Below are 11194 nucleotides of genomic sequence, written 5' to 3'. Positions count from 1 at the left end.
ACAGTGCCTGGTAGTTCAAGCATCGGCAGCAGCAGCATGAGGACGGAGAAACGAGTCGTGGATGGTAACTCACCAGGCAACGCCAGTGCTGTGAGCGTATTGAGTGTGGGGTCTGCTATGTCAGCGGGGACTCCGGGAGCACGAGCTGTGCCATGCCACAGCAGGTGAAAGGACCGCACCATTGCTCACTGGCGCAAGAAGTCTGAGGCATGCAGCCAGGTCCTTCGTTCCGAGTTACAGGGACTCGGGTATTGCACCGCAGTGGAGTGAGCATCCCGACACTGCGTTCCAGCCGCCAACTGCCGCAGCGTCACCTCGGGCAGCGCACAGCACACCGGTTGTTGCAGAAACCAATCAGTATCAGAATGCTTGGGCGCATCTCCAGAAGATTACTATCCCAGTTTTTGACGGAGACAAGCGCTGCTTCCAGTCCTGGTGGGCCGCATTCTCGACTTGCATTGACATGGCACCAGTCACGGCAGATTGCAAGATGTTGCGTCTGCGCCAGTACCTGCGATCGCATGCGAGGAGAGCCGTTGCGTGCCATTGACAGCTTCGGATATTCAGCTGCTGCGTACAACGCGGCCAAAGCTTTGCTGCTGCGGAAGTATGGCGGTGAACGGCGGCGTATTGCAATCTATCTCGAGGAGATCGAGGCCATGCGACCAGTCCGGCATGGCAAGGCGAAAGACCTTGAGCAGTTCTCTGAGCTCTTAGCAGTAGCTGTGGTCAACCTGGAAGACGCTGGTCGCGCTGCTGAGCTTGGGGCAGGCTCCTTTTATACTACCCTGCTGCGGAAGCTGGACGAGCAGATTGTTGTACGCTACCATCGATGGCGCTACGATCGGTCTCTGGCGGAATCGGTGCACGGTCTGCTTGAGTTTTGCACATTGGAGGCAGATTTCCTGATTACTGCATCCGAAACTGTCAGCGGATTCGGCACCAGCGGCAGGAGCGACTATTCCCGCACAGGTCGAGACTATCGCAGTGAACAGCCTAGGACGCTAGTGACCAGCAGTCAGCCTCAGTCACAGTGTGCATCCTGCGGAGGCCAGCATAGAGCTTGGCAATGCGTTGCCTTCAAAGCGCTAAGCCCCAATAAGCGCTGGAAGCTGGCGAAGGAAAAGGGCCTCTGCTATCGTTGCCTCGACACAGGGCACAGTGGACAGGATTGCTCATGGGGTCGCGAGTGCGGGATCGGCGGCTGCACCAAAGTACACCACCGACTCCTACATGGTCTGAACAAGCAAGCCAGTCCGCCTGCTCGATCTTCGAGCGACAGTCAGCAACAACAGTCAGCAGCCTCAGCCTCCGAGGAGGACGAGTCGCGCACAACGCTCTCTACCGCAAGCACTGCTACCCCAGCCGTGGCCATGCGGACAGTGCCAGTCCTGCTGAAGCACAACGGGGCGGAGCTGAGAGTAAATGCGTTGCTAGACGACGCAAGTACGAACTCATACGTCAGCTCGCATGTTGCGAGTGAGCTCGGTCTTGCTGGAGAGCAAGAGGATCTGACGGTAAAAGTGCTCAGCGGCCGCACAGAGGTCTTCCGCACGACATCAGTTTCCTTGAACCTTTCCAGTATAGACTGCCGCATGTGCATGACAATGCACGCCTACACTGCCGACTCAGTGATTGGAACCAGCGGCACGGTCAACTGGCAGTATAAGAAGCAGCAGTGGGCTCACCTGCTCAACTTTCCCTTCCTAGCACTGGAGAAGCGCCGTCAAATTGACGTTCTGGTCGGCCTGGACTGCGCCGAGCTGCATAGGTCGCTGCAGGAGATCCAGGGTGGCCCCGGCAAGCCGACAGCCCGACTTACACCTCTCGGCTGGACCTGTGTCGGGCGCGTCAATCGCAGCAAAGCAACGAATCCCGTCACCCTGTTGGCTGAGGCAGTGCCACTGGATGTCGGGGACAGTTTCGCACAGCTGTGGCAGCTAGAACAATACAACCGGGCTGAGCCACAGCAAGCCATCCTGTCGGCGCAGGAGAAGGAGGTAGTGCACGCTACGAAACAGTCGCTGCAGCTCGTAGACGGACGCTACGAGGTTGGCATTCCATGGTGCGATGGACCACCTACGCTTCCTGACAACTTTCCCCAGGCCATGAAGCGTTTACGTAGCACGGAGATGCGACTGGCGCGCGACTCGGATGCAGCAGCAGCCTACAGCAGCATCATCAAGAGCTATGTCGACAAAGGCTACGTCCGTGAGGTTGCCAAGGACGAGTTGAAGCCTGGTCAGCAGTGGTTCCTGCCCCACTTTGCCATACTGCGACCAGACAAAGCGACAACAAAGACCCGGATCGTATTTGACGCATCGGCGAAGTATGAGGGCACATCTCTCAACGACACGATGCTTCCAGGGCCGAAGCTACAGCGGCAACTTCCTAGCGTTCTGACCCGTTTTCGCCAGAAGCCCGTAGCCATCGTTTGTGACATCGCAGAAATGTATCTGCGCATCGGACTGCGTCCTGAGGACCGGCAGTATCACCGATTTCTATGGCGTGACCTGGATGACACGGCGGCTCCGCGAGTATATGAATTTCAACGACTGGTTTTCGGAGCTAACGCGTCGCCATTCTTGGCGCAGTTTGTATCCCACGAGCACGCTAGAGCCCATCAGCAGCAGTACCCGTTGGCAGCCGAAACTATGCTTGCGTCAACGTATATGGACGACTCCATGGATTCTGCTATGGATGACGTCGAAGGCGTACTGCTGTACGAGCAGTTGTCGGAATGCTTGCAGGGAGCTGACATGCGCGCCCGAAAATGGCTCTCGAACTCCAAAGTAGTCATGGAGAAAGTGCCCAAGGAGGATCGAGCAAGCCAGATCGACCTCGACTCCCCGCAGCTGCCAAGCATCAAGACACTTGGACTGCTGTGGTCGGCCACGACCGACACCTTTGCGTTCAAGCCAACAGCACCAGGCCAGCAGCGCATCACCAAGTGCTCATTCTTGAGTGCGACAGCTAGTGTCTTCGACCCGCTGGGGTTAGTCTCCCCGTTCATCATGAAGTCACGCATGTTGGTGCAGGACATGTGGCTACCAGGTATGGACTGGGATGACCCGCTCCCTGATGAGCTCAATCAACGCGTAACCGGATGGTATACTGATCTAGCAGCACTCTCCCGTCTCAGCATCCAGCGCTGTCTGCAAGAAGTTAATGCAGGCAACCCCGTCAGTAAGCAGATCCACGTGTTCGCTGACGCGTCTGAAGGCGCCTACGGCGCGGTGAGCTATCTGCGTTGCACGTATGAAGACGGTCATGTGTCGACCGCTATCATCGCAAGTAGATCCCGTGTCGCTCCCACCGTAACTGTTCAATTCCCAGGCTAGAGCTGTCAGCTGCTGTAATTGGCATGGAAATAGCAGTTTGGGCATCCGACATCCTCAGTCTACCGGTCCACGACACTGTCATCTGGACAGACAGCCTCAACGTCCTGTACTGGGTTCGGAACCGTGCGCGGAACTTCAAGCCATTCGTTGCAACGCGCGTAGGTGAGATTCAGCAACACACTATTCCCAGTCAATGGCGCCATGTGCCGACGAAGGAGAATCCAGCAGATGTTTTGTCCCGTGGTTCGTCAGCTGGTGCTCTCATCGATGATGCGCTCTGGTGGTTGGGTCCCGACTTCCTCCGCAAAGGCGAGGATGAGTGGCCGACAATGCGTCTCAGTGAGCCAAGATCTACTACTCACCTGGAGCAGAAGAACAACGCAAAGTCTGTCCAAGCACCGGTTGCCTTGGTAGCAGTTACAGATCCTGACGCCGAGCTACCCTGGTTACTCGACCCGACACGATTCTCGAGCCTCAATCGTCTTCTCCGACAGCGCGCTTGGGTGACGCGCTTCGTGCAGAATTGACGCGTGCCAAATGAGCTGCGACACACCGGTCCGCTATCCGTAGACGAGCTCGAGAGCAGCAAAACCAGTATCATTGCTGGTGCGCAGGAAGAGGCGCTGGCAGAGGAATATCGTCTTGTGAAAGAAGGCAAGCCCATCCCCACCTCGAGCAAACTCGTTAAGCTGCGACCTATGTTGAATGATGATCAACTGCTGTGCGTTGACAGTCGACTGCGAAACGCGCAGATACTCGAGCAGCCAGCCAGATGCCCTGTCATCCTGCCACGCGGGCACTGGGTCACTCAGCTATTAAGGAAGCCCATGAGCAGAGCCATCATGCTGGCGGAGTAAGTCACACGTTGGCTCTCTTGTCGCAGACGTATTGGCTGCTTGCTGGACGAGAGGAGATCAAAGCGTGGAAAAAGAAGTGTGCCCATTGCCAACGACAATCAGCGAAGCCAGGAATGCAGATCATGGCACCGCTACCGACCGTCCGTGTGTCTCTGCCCATGAGAGCGTTCTCCAGAGTAGCAGTGGACTACGCTGGACCCTTCACCACCAAACAAGGTCGCGGAAAGCCGCGCGCGAAGAGGTACCTGTGCTTATTTACGTGTATGCAGTCTCGCGCGGTGCACTTGGAGATGGCCGTTAGTCTTGACGTGGATGGATTCATGAACGCCTTCATGCGGATGACGAGCAGGCGCGGTGTTCCACTACAGGTTGTGTCCGACAATGGCACCAACTTCGTAGGCGCTGCCAATGAACTGCGGAGATTAGTGGCCGCGATGAATGAAGGCGTGGACCGACGATTAGCGGACAAGGGAATTCGGTGGTCGTTCAATCCCCCCGCTGCTCCTCACTTCGGTGGCGTCCATGAGGCACTCGTCAAGTCAGCAAAGCGCGCCATCTATGCGATCCTGTCGGGCGCGGAAGTCAATGACGAGGAACTCCTGACGCAGTGACTGGCGCAGAGGCACTACTGAATTCAAGGCCACCGACGTACCAGTCGGCCGACGCGAGAGATCTGCTGCCACTGACGCCCAACCATTTCCTGTATGGACACCAAGGCGAGCCATTTGTTCCCAGAGGAACGGACACCGTGGAGCAAGGCCATCGACAGCGCTGGCGGGTCATCCAGAGTCTGGTGTTGCAGGTGTGGAAGCGCTGGATGACCGAAATGCTCCCCCTGCTTCACCCGCGAGCAAAATGGCGCCAGCCGCAGCCCGATCTCGGTATCGATGGTGTTGTGCTGATCGTCGACGCTGCTGCACCACGAGGCCAATGGAGGCTCAGCCGGGTAGAGCAGCTGTTCCCCGGAGTCGATGGGCGGGTCAGAGTGGTGCGAGTGAAGGTCGGTGACACTTCACTTGTCCGCCCCATCGCACAGCTGTGCAGGATTGCCGAGGATTGACTCTGTGTGTGAGCAGCACATTTTTGCTCTTATCTCTCCTCATCTCTCTCCACTGCTTTCTGTTCGGTCTATTTCTTTATCGTTTAATTTATTGTGTACTTGATTAAATCTGGTTTAATCAATGTAGGGGAGGATGTTCAGAAGGTCTTCCGATGAGACACACTGATTGTGACGTCGTGATGCATTCCATGTATCGCATGTTACATACTTATAAGTTTACTACTCGCTGTGCCTTGCACGCCGCGACACACTTGGACTATGCATGCCTTTTCCGTGTGATGCGTCGTACCACGTGGCTGCTGTTATTTGAATTTATTTGAAACTCTCGTGCTTATCTTTCTGGATACAACCTAATTGTTTTTCGTTCTGTTCTGGCGGTTTTCGGTCTTGCCAAGACGTTGTCAGCCAGTCAGTTTTGCTTGTCAGAAAAGTAATGAAAGTTGATGAACACCTCTGAAACTCACTCTCCTATTCGGCCTCATTTCCACAGTTGATGCACAGAATCCGGGAACTCCAGAGAAAAGAAGCCAATGACAAGATAGATCACATTGCCGCTGAGGTAGAGAACGCCCCAACTTCGCAGCTGCATCCGCACTGAAGAAAAGCAACAAACCCCAGCTAGTAATCCATTCAGAGGACGGTGAAACCCTTCGCAAAGACACGGAAAAGATTCAAGCAGCAGCAACCCATTTTGAGCGCCTGTTTCACAGTCCCACCGCAGTGCCTATTGATCAACCCCGGCCACACCAACTGCAGAATCCTATCCAACCAGCAGAAGTCATAAAGGCAGCCTTCAAATTGTGCAATTGTCGTGCATGTGGTCCTTATGGTATCCAGGGAGAGCTGATCAAGTACTTCTGTAGTCAGCTTGCTCCAGTCATATCGGAAATCAACAATTCGTGCATCACGAATGGAGACAATCTTATTTCCACTTTAAGCAGTGGCTTGATTGTCCCGCTAAACAAACCAAACAAACAGAAGGGATCAACAGCAAACCTACGCCCTATCACCCTCCTCAATACTATCCGCAAAGTCATATCTCTCATTGTTCTGGTTGGTTTGGTTTGGTTTGGTTTTTATTATTTCAGTTCGTTGCCTCAACAGTTCTGAACCGAATATCGAAGTAAGTGTCTAACTTCCTTGGGCCCACTCAATCTGCATTTCGGGCAGGTCGCAGCACTAGTGACGTTGTATGGTGCATCCGATGGCTTGCAGATAAAGCAATTCGATACGACTGGGACTGCCACATACTAGGACTAGATATGTCCCGTGCTTTTGACACACTTGACCGAGCGAAGGTGGTGGAGGTCATGGCGGGCATTGCGGGTTCAGATGAGGTGTGTATGATTCAACACCTGCTGTATAGTACCTCTGTAGCAGTCAAGATCGGCAGGAGGGAATCCAATCCCTTCGAAGCAAATATCGGGACTCCGCAGGGAAATGGGCTCAGCCCGATACTGTTTGTTTGTTACCTGGAGGCTGCCCTTCGGGAGTGTCGTTTCCCTCCAAGGCGAGAGCATGATAACATGATCCCACCAGAGACAGGTTACGCTGATGATGTTAACTTCCTGTCCCGTAAGTTATCTTGGCTCAAGGAAGTTTTGCCCGCGATAAGTGCCACACTCGGGGTCTGGGGTCTGAAAGTAAACACCACACTCGGGGTGTGGGGTCTGAAAGTAAACAAGACGAAGACAGAATGGATCCACTTAACGTCTGAAGGTGAAAGATGGAAGAAATCTAAACAGCTTGGGTCCTTTTTGGGCGAGGGTGATGATATTGCTCACCGCATGGAAAAGGCCTCGCAGGTCTTTGGCAGGATGTTCTCCCTATGGCTCCGGAAGGAGGTATCAGAAAAGTGCCGGCTGAGAGTATACAATGCCCTCGTGATCTCCACCCTCCTCTACAATTGTGAGACGTGGGGACTCACGGAGGGCAACCTGGCATCCCTGGACGTATTCTACAGGAAACAGCTATGCCCGATTCTTGGAATTCGTCACCCAGACCATAATAACGAATGATGCATTGTACAAGAGGCGCAGCTCTGAACCGATATCTGCAATTGTAAAGCGCCACAGAACGCAAATGCTAGGGCACGTCCTACGGATGGGCCCCAATGCACCTGCCTTCAGAGCTATGACATGCTACCTGAAGCGAGACGCTACCGGCCACTGTGGTAGACCGAGGACAACACTCGCCACCACGGTCATCAAGGACCTCCAAGAAAGGAACATCCCGTTGAAGAGTTTGGGGAACTTGGAAGAGGTCCGCGCCACTGCCACTGACAGGAATCAGTGGCGTGCCATGTTCCATCAGTAGCTGCTGCATTTTGTCCGCTCCGCTAAGGAACTCCGTTCTCAACGTTCAAGCAGTAACCGCTGCATTTTGGCCGCTCAGTAACTAATAGTGCTTGCACTCCGTTTCCCACACGCGCACGCACACCTCCCCACACGCACACTAGCACATGCATGCGCGTACTTATATACACCCATCACCATACACACCTCTATCCGGTTGTGCACTTTCATGGGGTTTTTTCTTTTCCATTTTTTCACAACCATCACATGTAGCAGAGTCCAAAAGAGACAGAAGCGGAAAGGTTAGCATTTGCTGCCTTGTACGCGAACTGTTCTATTATTATTATTATTAAAACACACGAAACGTCAACTTCAACAATAAAACTGGAAGCGGATCATAACAGCTGACAGCACAGAGTGGCAAAGCGACATAACACGAGAGTATACATAAGAATACAATTCTAATTCTAGACTACAGCCGAGAACAACGACATACATGTAGTCGAAAGCTACACAACATGGATACCGGTAAACCATGTTCACATGTACACATGCAAAAAGGTTTGAACAAATGCACAGCGATGTTATATTCTTTCTTTTGTCGCCTCACTTCAGTCACTCTTTCTTTTCCCAAAAAAGCATAGCGATGTGTTTTTCATTTCTCCATTTTTTCAATACATAGCGGTTCGTTGGTAGTTGTGAGGTATGTAGTTGGTGCAGAAATGTTTCCTCGCGGTGTGCGAACTCCGTTACCAATGCTGCTAACGTCTTCATCACATCTACAACGGGGAGGGAACACAACAAATTTACCTCGGAATCCGCCAGCCCAGGCCACGAATGGCAGATTTAGTTGGAGGCATGGCAGAGGAGAACCAACGCTATCGGATGCCTACCTAGTGTTCTACTACTACTAAACTAATACCCAAATCCTTATGTTTGAAACCAGGCCGGCTTGATGCCAGTTCTCCTGGCGAGAAACGGTGGGAGCCTCAGAGCGTGAAAACCTGCACCCTGCTCCACAGTTTGAAAATCTGAGAATCAACCATATGGGTGTTGAACCCAGTTCTTACCCTCATTTTGCTGCTTGTAAGGTAGTTTTTAGACTTCTCCTACCGTCCGTCGTGTTTTCTTTGATCGCTCCTGGATGTCGTCCTGATAGTCATAAAAGTAGCTATTCTAACCTGAATTCTTCTGTCCTTGGTTTCTATCTCTCAGCTCGTCAGCTGACAACAGTTACTGTCACCTGTCGTGAGAAGGTGCTCTCTGTAGACATGTTCCCATGGCCGCGTCGGGACATCATCAACCTCGTCTACAGAGAGCACATTCTCACGACAGTGTCATGGTGGTAACAGCAAATGTTGTCAGCTGAAGTTGGAAGAAAGAATAGAGTTAAGAAAAACAATTCAGGTTAGAATAGCTTCTTTTATTAAATTGTATGACTAACAGGACGACATCCAGGAGCGATCAAAGAATACACGACTGACGTTTGGAGAAAGAAGTCTAAAAACTCCCCTAGCAATAATGAGGGTCAGAACCGGGTTCAACGCCCATATGGTTCAGATGGTGCCAACGGACCGGGGCTCTACCAACGGTGGATGGTTGCACTAAGTCTAAGGTCACCATAGTCACTGTTTTCGAACACGGTGTCCTCCAACTATGTTACTTGTTAAGTGGTTTCATGCTTTCAAACCAACACTAAATTTAAAACAGGGCTTGAAAGTGCTACGTCACAGCATAGAACCAATTTCAAAAATTCACATTTTTTTATGGATCCAAGCACATTTCAAGCGGTGTTACTCACAGCAATGTGATGTAGTCAGTGAAACTTACTTTGAAGTACTTCGAAGTACTGATTTGGCAAGTGGGGGCGGGGTGACACCTGATGGCGAAGTAAAAGTCACGCCTGCATACGACATGAGTGGGTTGCTATGCACCCACATATTTAGGGCTTGAAAGTGATGACGTCAAAACGGCCAGGGAGTAGTAAGTTGACATCAGATTTCTATTTTTGGATCCACTAAGGTGTGACTTTGCTATTGCCTAAGTATGTGGGTGCATAGCAATCCACTCATGTCGCATCCAGGTGTGACTTTTATTTCGCCACCAGTTGTAACCCCGCCCCCAGAAGCCAAATCAGTCAGTTTCACTGGCTACATCACCATGCTGTGGGTAAGACCGCTTGAAATGTGCTTGGATCCATACAAAAACTGGATCCAAGTGGATCCAGTTTTTGAATTTTTGAAATTGTTGCTATGCTGTGACGTTGCTGTGACGTTGCTCACAACTGGGCACACAATACACACAGTTTCACTTGGGTTTTTTTACATTTTCACTGCATTGCCATTGATGTTAGCAGGAGCGCTCCTACGACGTGCGCGAGTGTCGCCGCATTTGCTGCTTCCGACCCACGTGTGGATCAGCTGATGCAGAAACGGCAATGGCGGGAGCGGCAGCTGCGACAGCCGCTGTTGATGCTTCGCCTTCTTCTTCAGGAGCATCCGACGCTGCTGGAACATCGACATCATCATCCTAAGTCGACACCAGGTCGCCAGGAACATTCTCATCGCCCGAGTTCGTCTCCACTAACTCAAGTTGCTCTTCCTCCATCGTGAAAAATCAAACCCTAGATATAGGGCCTAGAATATTTAACGACAGCGCTGCACTAAAACTAACCGTACTCGAAGAAAATAGCAACAAAATGTTCACGGTCTTCATGCAAGAGAACCCTTCGTACATTCTACGTATGTGGGCACAGGCGTCTAGTTGCCATAGCAGCCGAGTGGGCTCTCAAGAGAGCACAAGATAGAACGCGCGGCTGCAAACCCTATAGTAGGGACTTCAGACCACGTGACTTCTTGGCCCAAAAGCGTGCAAATCGACGCCTGCACAAATCGTGTGATGGTCATATGTCAAGTCGTGTAAAGAAATGTGGAACCGTTTTTCGAAATGAAGGAAGTCTTGTACAGTTGGAGAAAGTTTCGGTTCATCTTGTTGGAGCTTGCCTTCGTTTGGGACCAGCAAGAATGGAGCTGTTACGTTCATTTTTGACGGAGATACGTATGCGGATGGAAGGGAAAGGTGAGAAACCATATGATCCGTCCGGGTCCCCTTCTTGAAAATGTGATATTCGTATTCTACGACCTCGAATTAGTCTAGATAGAAGGTAATCTTTATTGTTTTCACCTTCCAGAAGATCTATTTCTTGCATTATTCCTCTTTGTACTTTGCCGTGCAGCGCCGCCATAGTCACAGTATGGAAAGCAGCGAGAAGTATCCTGCGCTAAATGATGCTGATGTACAAATTGAATTGCTCTTGGCTGTTTCGGTCCATGCCTCGATTCTTGTCTCCAATGCTGTTATGCTCGATCTGGTTGAGCTCCGCAAGAATAGCTGAAAGAGTACCGAACTGGGAGATGTGCTGTATTGTTGCTATTTGCTGTATCTCTGCTGATGTGCGTGCTACGATTACCCCGGCCAATACCATATCCTGTACATGTACATGTTGAGCTTAGTCAGTGCCTCTTCCTTGATCATTCTTTTTCTTGACACCAACCACGCCAACAGTCCGAAGCTATCTCAGGACTGTATTATCAATGTCTCCTGTTACTACCCACTACATTGTAAACCATACTATTCAGCTAT

At 51.6% G+C, this 11194-nt stretch overlaps 2 protein-coding genes across 2 annotated transcripts; both read left to right on the top strand.

Moving 5' to 3' along the window:
* The first annotated feature begins 365 nt into the window (after nucleotides 1-365).
* Nucleotides 366-3341, top strand: LOC135807824 (uncharacterized). Its single transcript, XM_065321259.1, has one exon. The coding sequence runs from the start codon at nucleotides 366-368 to the stop codon at nucleotides 3339-3341; it is 2976 nt and encodes a 991-aa protein (XP_065177331.1).
* A 772-nt stretch (nucleotides 3342-4113) lies between these two features.
* Nucleotides 4114-4809, top strand: LOC135807665 (uncharacterized). Its single transcript, XM_065321249.1, has one exon. It carries the CDS (start codon nucleotides 4114-4116, stop codon nucleotides 4807-4809), a length of 696 nt encoding a protein of 231 aa, XP_065177321.1.
* Nucleotides 4810-11194: the final 6385 nt, after the last annotated feature.

Source organism: Sycon ciliatum, chromosome 1 (assembly GCF_964019385.1).
Source record: "Sycon ciliatum chromosome 1, ocSycCili1.1, whole genome shotgun sequence".
Classification (NCBI taxonomy): domain Eukaryota; kingdom Metazoa; phylum Porifera; class Calcarea; order Leucosolenida; family Sycettidae; genus Sycon; species Sycon ciliatum.
The sequence above is the reverse complement of the archived record's forward strand: the minus strand, read 5'-3'. Positions and strand labels throughout refer to the sequence as shown.